Source organism: Pundamilia nyererei, unplaced genomic scaffold (genome assembly GCF_000239375.1).
Source record: "Pundamilia nyererei isolate P.nyererei 1_Seehausen unplaced genomic scaffold, PunNye1.0 scaffold00246, whole genome shotgun sequence".
Lineage (NCBI taxonomy): Eukaryota > Metazoa > Chordata > Actinopteri > Cichliformes > Cichlidae > Pundamilia > Pundamilia nyererei.
In genome coordinates this window covers 520,110-535,095 of record NW_005187647.1, presented here as the reverse complement: position 1 = coordinate 535,095, position 14,986 = coordinate 520,110, and the positions used below count along the sequence as shown (strand labels likewise).

Here is a 14,986-nt window from a genome sequence, read left to right as displayed (position 1 = left end):
CACAGCAGGTCTTTTTATTGTAAATAATCACAAGTTTATAACTTTTCCCCTCTTTTCCAGCTATTTTCACATTTCAAACAATATTACAGACTACTTCCTGCTTTATTATAATTCATTATTATTAGCAACTGTCATACTGTTAAAACCCTCTTATTTAGATCCTAAGTATATTCTTTCCTTTTATTATAAAGTGCTTTTCAGTGTATAATTTAGCAAATGCACGAAGACTGGCAGCCTTTAAATTAGGTTTTTGGCCAAAAAAAAAAACAAAACGGCAAAAGTTCAAGGCCCCTTGGATGATCAAAAGAAGAAAGAAGGAGAACGTTTTCTAGCATTTACACACAAGCAGTGACAGATATGTTGCTAAATCTTGACATTGTGTTTTTCCACTTGAGCTCCAATCAGTTCAGACCACTATTTAAATCTTTTTTCAGCTGCTGCTTTCTCACCACAGCAGGATCATCAGCACATTTGGTTGGTCACAGATTTTTAGCCAATGACCTTTCTTATGCAACCCTCCGAGGCTTTTTGTCTCCTCCCAGTCTGAAACTGGGGATCTGCCAGCCCTCCGAGCCACAAAACACTGGACAGAAATCAACTGAAACATTCATTTGAAGAAAATAAATATATAAATTGCTTTAACTTCGACAGAAATTCTGGAGCATCAGTGCTGTTCTCTAAGAGCTGCCTGTAGATGTTGGCGCCCTCTTGTGGACGTGCTCGCACACATCACACATCCTCTGTTTCTGACGGCACCTGAATGCAGCACAGCATTTTTCTTCTGCAGTATCCCTTTAAGTGCGGATGAAAGGCTGTTATGTAATTTAGGTGAAAGAGGAGGAAGAGCAGCGGACTGAATGGAGGACAGCCGGCACTGACAGCTCGAAGAGGACCCTGACAGGTAGGGCGCCGCTGACCCTGCAGGTGTAGATAAACCGCTATAGTGCTCAGCCTGAGGTGTCCGCGTTATGTCCGATGTGACGTTTTCAGCAGGTTAAAAGGACACGAGTTTTTAATGTAACCTTTGCATCTGCTGTTCTACCATCAAACCCTCAGTGAACAAAATATTCAAAAAGAGAAGTTTGTCTCTTTAAGCCTGTGACCGTTACGGTTAAAGGAAACTTCCGCATTTTTTTCTCAATGTAAACTTGTTTTACTCATTTTCCGGTTCTAACCTTTAAAAAAACTCCTAACAAATGCACTTTTTTACTTGGTCTGATTTCTACATCAAAGCAAACCTCCAAATCCCGATTACTGTGTATTACTATGGTATATTACGAGTAGAAGTAGTTTATTTTTTAAGCACATTCCCCCTACAGGTGCTTTCTCCGGAAACTGTGAACTTTGCAGCTGCTTCAAAGGTTCAGTGTCTTTCTGGGTTGGGCTTGCAGCGCTGGACGTTGTTCAGTGGGTTAAGTAATCCTGTTGTATCCTGTTGATTTTGTGGCACTTGCATTAATTGCGATTTCATGTCAAAATCATAGACTGTATATGAAAGATGGAAGTAATACCTCGACGTTAACTATTAACAACTGCTGTGTCAATTTGCTGTTACCATAAGTTGCCATATTTGACCCATCAAGCCTGGTTCAATGCTGCATTTATGACATATTGTGTGGAAGCCACGGACGCAGGTGCCTGATAATTAGAGCTAAGAAACAAGCTAACATATGGTGGTTTAGCTCACTGGGTTGAGCAGGCAACTCCTATTACTGAGTTTTGGGTTCATATTTTACACTCAGCTCTACCTGCTCTCTTTCATCCAGTTTTTTTTTTCAAAGCATTTAAGTATAATTAAAATGTATTTAAAGGGAACCTACAAGAAGTTTGTATTATATTTTTAGTGAGTTGAATTTCATTTATTACAAGCTTTTATTATTATAAGCAATGTAATTACACTTAAAATGCTTTCCCACCTTTGCTTTCTGCAGTGGAAAAATGGATCTTTTACACTAAAAGTAAAAAAAAAGTGATGCCATAACTTTGGAAAGCTATGGGAATATTTTTTATTTATCAGCTTAAGTTAGGCTTTGTCTTTTTTTGGAGTAAAGGCATAAATAAACCAGCACATTTCCCTGACTATATGTTTGTTTACAGCTAAATGTTTCATTGACTGAGGCAAGACTGAGTGATTTAACTGGACTTTTGTCACTTCAGTACTCTGGATGCAGTACTCAGCGTCTGTTTCTATTATTATTATACAGTATAACACTAGTAGTTACTCTTCTTACTGTCTTGGAGCAACTGTGAGGACACAGTTTCATCTGGGACTAATAAATTATTCAGTTTCTGCTTGATTATCTACAGTTAAACTGAGCTGAGAGTGCAGTTTGTGATCTGTTTTTTTTTTTTTTAAAGGAGGCTGCAACGATGGAGCTGAATGTGGCCAAAATGATAATGCTGGCAGGAGGTGTCCTGGTTGTGCCCGTGCTCGCTTTCGTCACCTCCTTCCTGTTCTGGCCTGGAGCGCTCCTCAAGGCGTACAACTGGTAAAGGCACATAGAGGACATACACACAGAGAACAAACAGGCGGGTTAGACTTGTATCTGTTTGGTTTAGGCACACCACTGGATTATAGCAGAAGAAATGGAAAAGATTTTCCACCTACAGTACTCTGCAAAAGTCTCAAGTCATTCCTTATTTCTCATGTTTTGCTTCCAAGCAGCCAGACTTTGTTGTGATTTTTTTAAGTGGTCATCATCAGTAGGTGTCCAGCCTTCTGGAGGTCTTCCTAACCTTTTCTTTGGACATTGGCTGCTTTTCATGAGGGAAAAATAAAGAAATTACAGGTCTGAAAAATTACAGCTGATAAACCGTAGCAGTATCTGAGTCATGTCCTTAAGAAATAGGAAAATCCAGCAAAGACCTGACAAAGGACCATAAGAGTTATCTGACCCTTTGGCTGATCTCTTCACTGTTCACTGAAGTATCATTAGAAATGGTGTCAGTGAAGGGTGGCTGCCAAGAAGCCATTCTTAAGATAAGGAAACAGGAAAAAGACTTGGTGGCTCAGGACTTTTGTACAGTGGTTTTCCATTTTTCTTATTTTTTATGAAAATAAATCTAATAAATGTTACTCCAAGCAATTTTCTTCAAAGTTACTAAACCCACCAGATAAAGCCTTCAACAGCAACAAGCAGACAAACTGGACACGCGTTACATTTGAATGAAAATAATGTAGTTCCTGTGTTCCAATACAGCTTCAAAAATGCTTTTATTGTGAAAGAGCCAAAGCAGTGACCTTTCCTTCTGAACTTTAGACTAAGCTGTGAAAAAAACTACATGCTGGCTGATTACTGGATTACTGATGTTGCTTCACTCTGTCTTACACACACACGCACACACACACAAAGTGCTGACTCACTGACATGTAATAGAAGAAGAAAAACATGTACAAAGAATTAACAGTGAATCTGTGACTGTGTAGAAGATTATTTTTATCTGTCGAGATCATTTTGGTCCCAGATTTCGGGGACCGTTCCTGACCTCTGTTTTTATTTTGTTTGTTTTTATTTTTTAACCCTGACCGTTGTAAGGGTAGCAGAAATTCACCTTATTATGTTTATGTTGAGTAATGAAGCTGCATTTGTGGTTGATATGAATATCCAAAGTGTTGCACAATAAATTATTAAACAATCACATGAACAAACTATGGAAATAAGTGGCAGAGCATCACTCTTATTTTCATAACAGCAGTTATAAAATGATTTCTACAGGTCATCATCTTTTCATGATAAACCTTTAATTTTCTAGTGTGCTTTTATTTTGTGGGGGGATTTTCCCATTAATGTGATCTCACACCAGTTTTGACTGCACAATGACCCTTTTCATATGAAACCATGTGCAGCTGCAGGATGTGATGATCAGAGTCAGAGAAAATTCAGAAACAGTGATCTTGTTTTTAAAGACTACACAATCACATGATTTATTTCATAATGTTAGTGGATGGATCGCCTCATGTTTAATCCTCAGGAATCACTGAACATCCAGAACATGAGACTTTATAACGGCTCACCTGTAAATCTCTGCAGGTATTGGCGCCGCAGGCTCGGATTGGTTGTCCGCTTCTCTCACAGTGGGAATTACCACTTCTGTTATTCCACACGCGGGGCACCAGGAGGCGCAACACCATCACTGCTGCTGCTCCACGGCTTCTCTGCCACCAAGGATATGTGGCTACCTGTTGTCAAGGTTTTTACACGAAAATAAATCAAAACATCAGATGTACATGTTTGTGACAGTGGCATTTTCACTGCTAAAAAAGGAACTTCAGCTCAGCTGTGTGTAAATCTGGAAACACAGGGTTGGTGAATTGTGCGTGGAGACGTGGAAGCTGTCCCCTTTGTAAAATCTTACCTTTGGGCAAAAATCTATAACTGTTGAAGCAGATTTTGTCAGATTTGACTGGTGATTCTCCAGCCTTTCTGTCATGAAGTGTATGTAAGTGAGCCTCTGGTGTGTTTGCTAGTGATGTTCGATTCGTGAACGAATCGTTCAATACTCAAGGATCACTTTACTGACTCATGAATCATGATTCACAAGCCCAACTGACTCACTGACTCATCCCTGTTTCTGTCAGCAAACTAATTCGCTTAGTAGAAATATATCTAGCTTATAATAAAATTGTGGGGGGGAAAAAAACAACAGCCAGTTTCTTAACAAAAGCATTTCTGCTCTGAACTGGAAGAAAAAGTAGATGTGAGTAGAAGCTCACATCAAGAAAATAGCTCCTCAGTTCACAGTAGCATCGCTCTGCTAACATGCTAACAGCACATTTGAGCTACTCACCCCCTCCCTTCCTGTGTTGAATCGTAAGCGTAAGCGAATCACTCAGGACTCACTAACCCCCTCCCTCCTGTGCTGAATCATAGAGCGAGCGAACGAATCACTCACTCACTCACTCACCCCCTCCTGGCTCACAGCTTCTTCTTCTTCTTGGTTGGCAACCAATGTTAAGGCGCATTACCGCCCCCACTCAAACTTAAACAAATTAAGTTTGAGTGAAAATGTAAATTTTTTGCACTCTCTGGTCAACTGACTCAGTGAATCAAATGACTCACAAAATCCGATTCACTTTGGTGAGTGACTCACTAAAACTCGATTCAGTAAAAAGAATCAAATTTACCATCACTAGTGTTTGCTTTCTCCTCCAGTTCCTCCCTAGAAACCAACATGTGGTGTGTGTGGACATGCCGGGACACGAGGGGACAAGTCGCACCGGTCCAGAGGATTACAGCATCCGCGGTCAGGTTGAACGAATCCACCAGGTCTGTACAAATTTGTGTGTGTGTGTGACACTTGCACACTTTGTAATAATTATAAGTTTGGAAAAACCACTGGGATATCTTTCAGGGGGAGGTTATTCTTGTAATCAAAGCGAGGCTTCCAGGTTTGGACCACAGCAGCAGCACTGAGCTACTGTCCTGTTTCAAAACTCACCTCTCTGTTTTTCTTCCTGTGTAGTTTGTGCAGAGTATCGGTCTCGATAAAAGACCCTTCCACCTGGTCGGCACGTCAATGGGTGGCAACGTCGCAGGGGTGTACGCTGCCACTTACCCCACCCACCTATCCAGTGTCACCTTGGTTTGCCCGGCAGGTAAACTCAGCAGACGTACCTTACATTTGCTGATGATGATCAGGTTTGCATAATCCCTCTTCCTCATCTTCTCTCCCAAACAGGCCTGGTTTACCCGACGGACTCGGAGTTCATCAGTCGCCTGAGGGAGCTGGAGATGGGTGAGAAGGATGAGTCGATCCCGCTCGTCCCCACCACCATTCAGGAGCTCAAGGACATGCTGAGACTCTGTTGTAACACCCCCCCAAAACTCCCCCGACAGGTACAGGGCTGAGCTGCATGGGCACAGTAGAAATGACTTCACAAGTTTCCTTATCCGCATGATTCATTGTATCAGCACGTCATTAAGACAAGGAAAGATGTGAAGGAGAATTTGTAAGGATTTAGGAGAAATCACATTGAAGTATTTAAACAATGTGACTGTGGGTTTTACGGTTTGCTGTGGTGAAGCTAAAATTGACCAAAGTTTAACTACAATACTTCACCCTGTTCTCAGTGGCTGTCTTATTTTTAATAGCTTCCTCTTCCAAATTCATCCTGCAGACTGTCATCTGCTTTATTTTATTCTTTATTCTTTGCACTTTAAGCATTTTATCTACCTCACATCTACAGCCAGTTTAGAATCACTTAACCTCACATGCATATCTTTGGACTGCTAGAGGAAGCTGGAAAAGCAGGACAGGAAAAACATGCAGACTGCACACAGAAAGATCTGCAATGAACTGAGTTATAATGCTACCCTTACTTCACTTTTATCATTGATGTGGGAATATCTTTATTTATGGAGCAGTTTCATAAACCCACATTGCAAAGTGCTTCACAAAAGACATCATAACTTTACAAAAGGCGCATATGAATGCAGAGAGTAGCATCCTAGAGAGTATGATATTTTGTTCCTCTGAACCTCCTTTCCTTCCACAAAAGATGCTCCAGCTTGCTTTAGTATTTACAGAATTCAACCATCACACAGACACTTCTGGGTCACTTTGCATTTAAGGCTTGTAACAATATACCTGCTCTCAGTCACACTGCCAGTACTGCTGTTGCTTTTCTTTCTTTCTTTTTATTTATTTGCATTTGTGTGCATGTGTGTTGTTAGGTGCTGAGCGGTCTCCTTGCCAACAGGATCCCAAACAATGATTTCTACAAAGAAGGTCAGTCCGCTCACCATCACCTGCTCTTTTCTTCTCTTTGTCCTGTCCTCCTCCCCTCCTCCCCAACCGGTCACAGCAGACGGCCGCACTTCCCTGAGCCTGGTTCTGCTGGCGTTTTTTTCCTGTTAAAAGGGAGTTTTTCCTTCCCACCATCACCAAGTCGTTGCTCAAAGGTGGTCATATGATTACTGGGTTGCTTGCAGAGATGCTTGCATCTCTGTAATAATGTAGGGTCTCTACCTTACAATATAAAGCACCTTGAAGCGACGGCTGTTGTGATTTGGTGCTATATATATTGAAGTGAATTGAGTTCAAGCAGTGCTCCATCGACAGTCACAGATTACTGAGGGATTTGATCTGACCCTTTGCCTCCTGCCTTTTTTCATTATTTTCTATTTGACATTTCAGATAAATTAATTAGTGAAGGAAAGCACTTTTGATATGACTCACTTGTATAAAGACAGTGAAGCAGGGAGAAAAGCAGATTGTGTCTACTTCTACTCTGCAGTAATTATTTTCCCTTTAGTAACTCATTGCCCCTGTGTGTGTGTGTGTGTGTGTGTGTGTGTGTGTGTGTGTGTGTGTAGTGTTCATGGAGATTGTTGGGGAGAAGTCTCGCCACTCGCTACAAGAAAACATGCATCTGATCACAGTGCCCCTGCAGGTTATCTGGGGGAAGGAAGACCAGGTAAATTCACAACCCCACAGCAGTGACGATCATTAGAAAACGATGTCTCTGCCCTTTGCGGGTAGGATGTACTGCTTCTTTAAAAAAAAACAAAAAAGGAATTAGGGGTGCCGGTCATCAGACCTGCCAAGTGGCCCTCCTCATCTACTTGTGCTCACTACGTCCTTCATATTTAAATTATTGAATCACTGTTGAGAGAAGTTTAAACTTTAACTGTATCCATATTAATAAGATAGAAAAAAATTAAATTGTACTGTTGAAATAAAAAACAATTTCTGCCAGGCTGTAAATATGCCTTTTAATGCTGTAAAGTTCGAAGTTCATTTTAATATGGAAGTCTATACGAATTGACAACAGAGCATGAATATCTGTAAATCTGTAAATCTCCGTCATGTGGTGTTGGGATATTTCAGTGTGTCAGTAAAGCCGTGCTGCAGCGTCACACAGAGCTGTAACACACTTGTCTGAACTCTCAGGTGCTGGACGTTTCGGGCGCCGCTGTGCTGCAGGGGGCGCTGCCTCACTGCCAGGTGACAGTGTTGGACAGCTGTGGTCACTCTGTGGCTCTGGAGCGACCGAGAAAAGCTGCCAAACTCATCACGGACTTCCTGTCTGAGCAGGCAGTCAGCGATGGCAACGTAAAGAAAGTTTCTTGAAGAAAAACCTTTGAACTGTACGCCGACCCCTGACCTCATGATGATGAAGGAGAGGAGAAGTATGATGAGATTTCTACATCAACGTTTATGTCTGTAAAAAAAACTGAACAAACGCACAAAAGTATTACTTTACTTTAAGATATTCCTGATGTTTTCATCTGTATGACTTTTACTCACTGCCCTGCAGGCGGCTGATATCCATAATCTTTAGAGTTTAATGTCATGGTATCAATCCTCGTTTTCATGTTTCACTTTCAGAAAACTGCATTGTAGTCTTCTGTTTACAGCTGTTTGTGAACTATGCAGTGGACTGACTGCATAATTAACATCACAAAAACACATCAGACTGAATTTACAATGAAACATTTACTGTTGATTAATATGTGATTTGTATCCTTTAGCTATTAACTTTAATATATAAAGTTTAAAAAATGGTGGAATTAAAAGATTTTGTGTGTTTAAGATTGTTGGTTGAAAAATCCTGTCATTTTGGAAGACATAACACATCAAGTAATTTATTCAAGATGCACAGGAAGTAGTCACTGCTCACGAGGCCCTGCAATTCAGATTTATTTGTCACATGTTGTTAGTACAGGGTCAGCATTACAATGAAATGTGTTTGAAGAGATGAAACATGATTAAAATACTAAAAGTAACATGATTAAAAAGAAAATAAGATGAAAAAAGTAGAGAGAACTAGTTTGCGCAATGTATTGCAGTAAAGTAGCAGTTCAGCTGGGACTGAATATGTAGTTAAACTTCTTTTTACACTGACAGCAAGAGGAGTTTCACTGGTCTGGCCCACTCAAGATCAAAGCAGGATGTGTGTCAAAGAAGATGAATGATGTAAGCTCAAGCTGTGAAGTTTAATATGCTATATGCTATTTAATAGCACCACTGAAAGGTTAGGGTTAGGGTTACACAAGTTGTAAATGTTATTTTGACATTTTGAGGGCGACGAATCAAGTCCTGTCAAATACAACCTGAAATTAAAAAAATAAAATAAATGAATAATTAATTTTTATTTTCATAGAGAAAAATGTCATCCATTAGAAAAAACATTTGGATTATTACCTCAAAATGTTGATTCAATAACTCAAAAACTCACAAATTAATTTTAAATTATTTTGTCAGAGTTAGTACTGTTGTTTGTTTTTTGTGGCAGTGGCAGAAACAAGCTTCCATATCCGGTTTTCAACGTACAAGACAAAATAAGCCGTCTCGTGGCGAAGAGTGATCCATCTTGCAGTTTTACACGTCTTTGCAAAAGCTGGTTGCGCATGCGCTGCTGGGGTCCCCTTCCCCCTTAGTGAAAGACGTTTCTCTGGGACTGCGGACTTCTCGGCACGCTGTGTGTCCTCCACGTTTTAGCAGCTGGTGAGTGAAGTGATTCTGCTTTTATTAATCTTCAGAACAAATTAAAAACGTTCATTTCTGTGTGCGGAGTCGATAACAGAGAATCAGCTAGCAGCTACAATAACTTAGCTGAAGCTAACGGTTTCACCTTGTCCAGGGTTAGCCGCTTTCAGCTTCGGGTTTTAAAGGCTGTACGGAGTTTTCCTCGTGTTTTTATTGACGTTTCACTGTCAGATCTCTGGGCTTCCCAAAACGTAATATTTTAGAGCTTATCAGGTTTCCTCTGAGGTGTTCCTGTTTGTCTTTGTTGTTTGCTTTTGTGTAAATGCAGCAGCTTTGTTACCCAAAGCTGCTGTCCAAAGGTCCAGCCCGTAACTAAAATACTTGCAAAATGCTTTAAACACCTGCTGCTACAAGTCTTTGATAGTACACACTGACAGGCCCTCACAAGCTTGTGGAAAATAAAGTGTAACGCACACAGTTCCTGCTTTAGTACAGGTATTTATTGGCTAACGATAAAATGCAGACATGACGAAGAGACTCTCTGTAAGCGCCACTGTTTTGATTTTTTTTTTTTATAGTCAGCTGATCCACCTGCTGCTCTTCATCAGACAGAGGCTGAGCCACTGATGCTCTGATAGAATGAAACAGGTGGAGGAGAAGGAAGAAGCGTCTGTCTACCAACGGGTCGTGTTGAAAAACGCCTCACCGTACCACTACCTGAAGGTCCGCCTGTAAGTTCCTCATCGTATTTTTAGAGTTTGATGTTGTGCTGATATTTGTACACACACGCACACTTTATTTTTTCCTCTGTGTCTTTAGTGTGCTGGAGGATGAGTCAACCAGACTAAGTGCCGTTGAACTGAAGTACTTCATCATCACAGGCCTGAAGTCTCTGTATGGAGAGGTGAGACCATGAAGACCGGTGAGGAGTTAAGGAGCTTCTGTGTTTGTTTTACTTGTTTTATTCTCCTGAGTTTCAGAACCTTTGTATAATGTGAGGATTAATTTGCATTAAATACACTATATTGCCAAAAGTATTTACTCGCCCATTCAAATCAATGAATTCAGTTGTTCCAGTAACTGTCTTGGCCACAGGTGTATACAATCAAGGACCCAGGCATACAGACTGCTTCTACAAACATTTGTGAAAGAATGGGTCGCTCTCAGGAGCTCAGTGAATTCCAGTGTGATGCCGTAATATGATGCCACCCGTGCAACGAGTCCACTTGTAAAATTTCTTCTCTAAGGAATATTCCACAGTCGACTGTTAGAGGTATTAACAAAGTGGAAGCGAGCGTGAACAACGCTAACTCAGCATGAAATGGTATTCTATGTAAAATCACAGAGTGGGGTCAGCAAATGCTGTCTCTATGCCCTAGTGTGCAGAGTTTGCCGACTTTCTGCAGAGTCAATCTCTACACACCTCTAAACTTCATGTGGCCTTCAGATTAGATCAAAGAACAGTCCGTAGAGAGCTTCATGAAATGGGTGTCCGTAGCCAAGCAGCTGCAGCCAGGCCAAGCAAAGCATCGGGTGGAGTGCTGTAAAGTACACCACTACTTGTAGTGGTGTAGATTGTAGATGCCGTAGAGTCCATCTCACCTGCAGCGGCATCGCAGGCCACACCCCGCCACAAACACATACTTATAAGCCTTGCGGAAAGCTTTCCCAGAAGAGTTGAAGCTGTTATACCTGCACAGGGTGGGCTGATGTCATATTAAACTCTATGGATCAAGAATGGTATGTCACTCAAGTTCATAAGCGTGTGAAGGCAGGTGAGTGAATACTTCTGGTAATATAGTGTATTCTACCAGATGTGGGGCTCGTCCCAGCTTTGAGGTGACTGTTTGTTTGTGGTGATCTGGATCAGTCTTGTTCTTGTTTGTTTTTGGGTTTTTTGTGATAATGTATCTTCACGTAAATGTCAAACTGACAGTTGAGGTCAGCCAGGGGTCTCCATGTACTAAGATGATCACAGATGAAATTGTGATCTCTAGTTAGAGTAGGGAGCAGGTGGAGGTATGTGCTGGAGAGAAGAGGAATGGAAGCAAGACAGAATACATGAAAGTACATGAGTGAAACTGCACTAATAAAATAAAAAAAAGAAGGCAGAGCAGAATATGCTTAGATTTTTATTGGGATTGACCAGAATGGGTGGGATTAGAAATGAGTGCAGATCAGAGGGACAGCTCAGGCTCAGTTTAGAGCAAAAGTTAGATACAAGGCTGAGGTGGTTTGGACGTGTGCAGAGGAGGAAGATGCTGAATGTGGAGGGTGAGATTGAAGCAGATGAAAAGGAAAGGGAGATGTTCTGGATAGTCCAAACTATCTGAATCCAGGGTCCTAATTCATGCGTAGCGTGGAGGGATGCAGTTTAGCTTTTCTTACTTTGTTTTCACTCCTCAGGTGGGAGCAGCGTTAAACTTTGACGTCCTGAAGTACGATGAGGACACCCTGACCGCTCTCCTCCGTGTTTACAGCAGGTGACCACCGACCATGAGAGAAAGGGGGCGGGGTGGGGTGGTGGGGACAGCTGAAACTGAAACAGACTAACCACCACTTGTTGGTATCATTTTCTTCTTTTATTGTGTGTGTTTGCAGAAGTTTGGTGAAGCTGTGGAGCTCCCTGACTCTTCTCGGCTCCTACCAGAACAAGGCCTGTGCCTTCAGAGTCCTGCAGGTCAGCAGATTTGATCCCCGCTCTTCTCTCATAATAAGAATTTTCTCAGAGGTGATCCACTCCTAGAGAAGTTAATAGACTAAAGAATCGTGACGCGTGATGACAAATAAATAGAGTTTACATATTTTGCAGAAAAATAAACTCTACCAAACTTGCTGAAAATCTTAACATTTTTTCCTCCAGATTGTCATCATTAAAGCTGCTAATTTGATGCACATTATCCTCTCTTGTGCTAGTATAACATGCTGTAATATACACATCTGTAGGATAGTCTCTTGTTTGCAAATGAAGGTGAACAAAGTGAAGTTCTTTACTGATTTTCAGCTTCTGAGCCACAAGTCTGTGAACAACCAATCAGTCACCTTCCACAGAGTTTCTGATGGTTGGGTCTCGTGTGTTTTTTGTGCCGAGCATCAAAGCTCTGTGTCGACCTTGAGACTATCAGCTGTGAATACTTTACCGCCCCTCCCGAACCACATGACCTCTGAGGCGATTATCTCTGCCGCCAGGCACAAAAAATTACGTCCGTGTGGAAGCATTACACATATGTTTGTGCAGAACAATGTTCTGTATTCGCACTCCTGAGCTGAAGAGGAAAGTTCCTGTGCATCAGCTTTAATCTCGACAGATGATACGTGAGCTTTTTTTGTTCTTGTTCATTTTGCTTTTCTGGACACTGCTGCTGTGGATTTAAAATGAAGTAATGAAGAAGTTGCTTTAAGTGTGCACTATGAGGTTTAAAGAGGATGAAGCAGTATTTTTTTTTACTCTGTTTTAAACAGATTAGTGCCAAAAAAATATGTAACTGTTCTTTTTGTAGCTGCTGTTGTTAGATTAAATTAGGATACAATAGATAAGGTGATCAGTAGGGATTCATGTGACGCACAATAGCAAGGCTGCAATCATGCGGCGTTCACCACCATGAGAAAGAGACTGGGAGGCATGCAACATCATCGTTGACTTAAATAGGACGTTGCCCTTTTATATTTCTGTCTCATATACAAGGTGTGCTGAAAAAGTTTCAGAAAGGGACTCATTTAGAGTTGCTGATCTCCCCTTAAGAGCGTCTCGTGGACTGTATCAGCAAGGCCGCTCTTTTTAGATGTCTTGGCACTATAGCCTCTTGTGCTGGTGCTTCTGCAATTGATGCTGGATTATCCTGTGTGGAATTAAGTTTCAGTTGTGAGCAAAGATTGTGTTGGTGTGGCTAAAAGAAACATCCTGTTTCTCAAGGTGCTCTGTAAGGGCTCACAGATGCATGGACCACAGCTCAGATCGCTGTCTCTCCCCTAGAGGCCCATTATGGAAAACGAACATTTTGTTCTTTCTGTAGGTCAAAACTTTGGATTATTATCTCAGAATTTTGACTTACTAACTAAAACTCCTGTAAAAATGAGCCAAACTTCCAGTAAAGTTGAAGTTTTGAGATTAAAACGCCAAAATTTTGACTTATGATTGGCAAAAATTATTTTTGTTTTGTTTTTGTTATAGAAACAAGCTTCCAACCATAAAACAATAACATTTTTGTAATTTAAAGCCTGAAAATCGTGACCAAGCCTCATAAGGATGATTTTTGAGTTGTGCATTTTGCAAAGGTTTCAGTTAGGTCTCCTTTAATTTAAGGAATGTTGCAGTAATGTTGCATCATTGGTGTTTGAGGAATATTTCATCCAAGACATTATAAAGACCATCTTTCTGTTGCTCTGTGCTGTGTTCAGGTGTCTCCGTTCCTCTTGGCACTGACGGGAAACAGTCGGGATCTGCAGCTCGACTGAGGCCGGAGGAGCTTTCTTTTTTCCGCAATGAGTTTCCTGTGGAGGCGAGTCTTTAATAAACCGCTGTCTTCCATCGCAGCGGCTCCTCACCTCAGCCGGTCACTCCACATTGGCCAGCGAGCTTCCCTCACCAAAGCGTTCTCTTCCCGTGACGTGGAGGCGTTCGCTGAGCTGACAGGTGACACCAACCCCCTCCACCTGGATCCGGCGTACGCCAGCACCACTTCGTTTGAGACACCTATCGTGCACGGCGTCCTCATCAACGGCCTGATCTCAGCCGTGCTCGGCACCAGGATGCCGGGTCGAGGCTGCATCTTCTTGTACCAGGAGATCCGCTTCCCGGCACCACTCTACGTTGGAGAGGAGGTGCTGGCCGAAGCCGAAGTCCGCAAGATTAAGATGTCATTCGCCTTCATTGCTGTAACGTGCTCCGTTAAGGATAAAGTGGTGATGGAGGGTGAGGTGATGGTGATGTTGCCTGAGGAGCAGCAGCAGCAGGAGTGAGAGGAGGAGGTGGTCACCCCTCACTGTCTCCTCAAAATAGTATTTTGTACACGAGGGACTTTATTATTGTTTGTTGCTCAAAGCAAGAAAAACATGTTTATAGGCAGAGCATCTAATATTTGTTTCCAGCTCTGCTTTGTTTATTGTTTTGAAATCTTTTGTGTGGAGATAAAATAATAAATGTGTCTTTGAATTTTTCAAACCTGCTTGTGTTGTTATACCCACCTGTTCACTCACATCTCACACACACACAACTTTCTTTCCTTCCACCATACTGTGATCCTTCTATTTTTCTTTTTACTGACTCATTTCCTTCAGCTGATTATAAGGGTAAGTTTTTTTATTATGTTTACTTAACATAATGACATGTTAATATTTCCATGTTTCATGATTAATCATGTGAAACAACACTTTTTGAGCACTGCAAAGTGAAGCTGGAGAACTGTTCAGTCAAGTGAACCTTATGCGGCCACTTCATTAGGTATACCCGGTTAGCATTGAGAACTGAAGCCTAGAAGAGTCATTGACATGGTCAACAACAACACTCGGCTGGACTGAAATGATGCTCGGTGCTAAATCTGGCCATTCTCCTCTG

At 41.5% G+C, this 14,986-nt stretch overlaps 2 protein-coding genes across 4 annotated transcripts; both read left to right on the top strand.

The window, feature by feature from the left end:
• The first annotated feature begins 744 nt into the window (after window positions 1–744).
• LOC102199043 (abhydrolase domain containing 6, acylglycerol lipase) lies at window positions 745–8,519 on the top strand. Its single transcript, XM_005749482.1, has 9 exons — window positions 745–901; window positions 2,359–2,489; window positions 4,032–4,191; window positions 5,154–5,267; window positions 5,464–5,596; window positions 5,680–5,837; window positions 6,675–6,729; window positions 7,317–7,417; window positions 7,894–8,519. Exons 2-9 carry the CDS (start codon window positions 2,371–2,373, stop codon window positions 8,071–8,073), a joined length of 1,020 nt encoding a protein of 339 aa, XP_005749539.1. The 5' UTR covers window positions 745–901; window positions 2,359–2,370; the 3' UTR covers window positions 8,074–8,519.
• A 767-nt stretch (window positions 8,520–9,286) lies between these two features.
• Window positions 9,287–14,594, top strand: rpp14 (ribonuclease P/MRP 14 subunit). 3 transcript variants are annotated; one of them, XM_005749481.2, is made up of 6 exons: window positions 9,287–9,450; window positions 10,041–10,163; window positions 10,252–10,336; window positions 11,839–11,915; window positions 12,034–12,112; window positions 13,831–13,953. In XM_005749481.2, the coding sequence occupies exons 2-6, from the start codon at window positions 10,072–10,074 to the stop codon at window positions 13,885–13,887; spliced, it is 390 nt and encodes a 129-aa protein (XP_005749538.1). In that variant the 5' UTR covers window positions 9,287–9,450; window positions 10,041–10,071; the 3' UTR covers window positions 13,888–13,953. The 3 variants fall into 3 exon arrangements, with proteins under 3 accessions (XP_005749538.1, XP_013770480.1, XP_005749537.1); XM_013915026.1 differs by having other exon boundaries at window positions 9,288–9,450; window positions 10,011–10,163; XM_005749480.1 differs by lacking the exons at window positions 9,287–9,450; window positions 10,041–10,163; window positions 10,252–10,336; window positions 11,839–11,915; window positions 12,034–12,112 and adding an exon at window positions 12,524–12,747 and having other exon boundaries at window positions 13,831–14,594.
• Window positions 14,595–14,986: the final 392 nt, after the last annotated feature.

Coding starts and splice junctions, on each gene's coding strand:
- rpp14 (XM_005749480.1), top strand. CDS start 13,915: ATGAGTTTCCTGTGGAGGCGAGTCTTTAATAAACCGCTGTCTTCCATC.
- LOC102199043 (XM_005749482.1), top strand. CDS start 2,371: ATGGAGCTGAATGTGGCCAAAATGATAATGCTGGCAGGAGGTGTCCTG. Junction 4,192..5,153: donor TGTGGCTACCTGTTGTCAAG/GTTTTTACACGA, acceptor TTTCTCCTCCAG/TTCCTCCCTAGAAACCAACA. Junction 5,838..6,674: donor CCCCAAAACTCCCCCGACAG/GTACAGGGCTGA, acceptor GTGTGTTGTTAG/GTGCTGAGCGGTCTCCTTGC.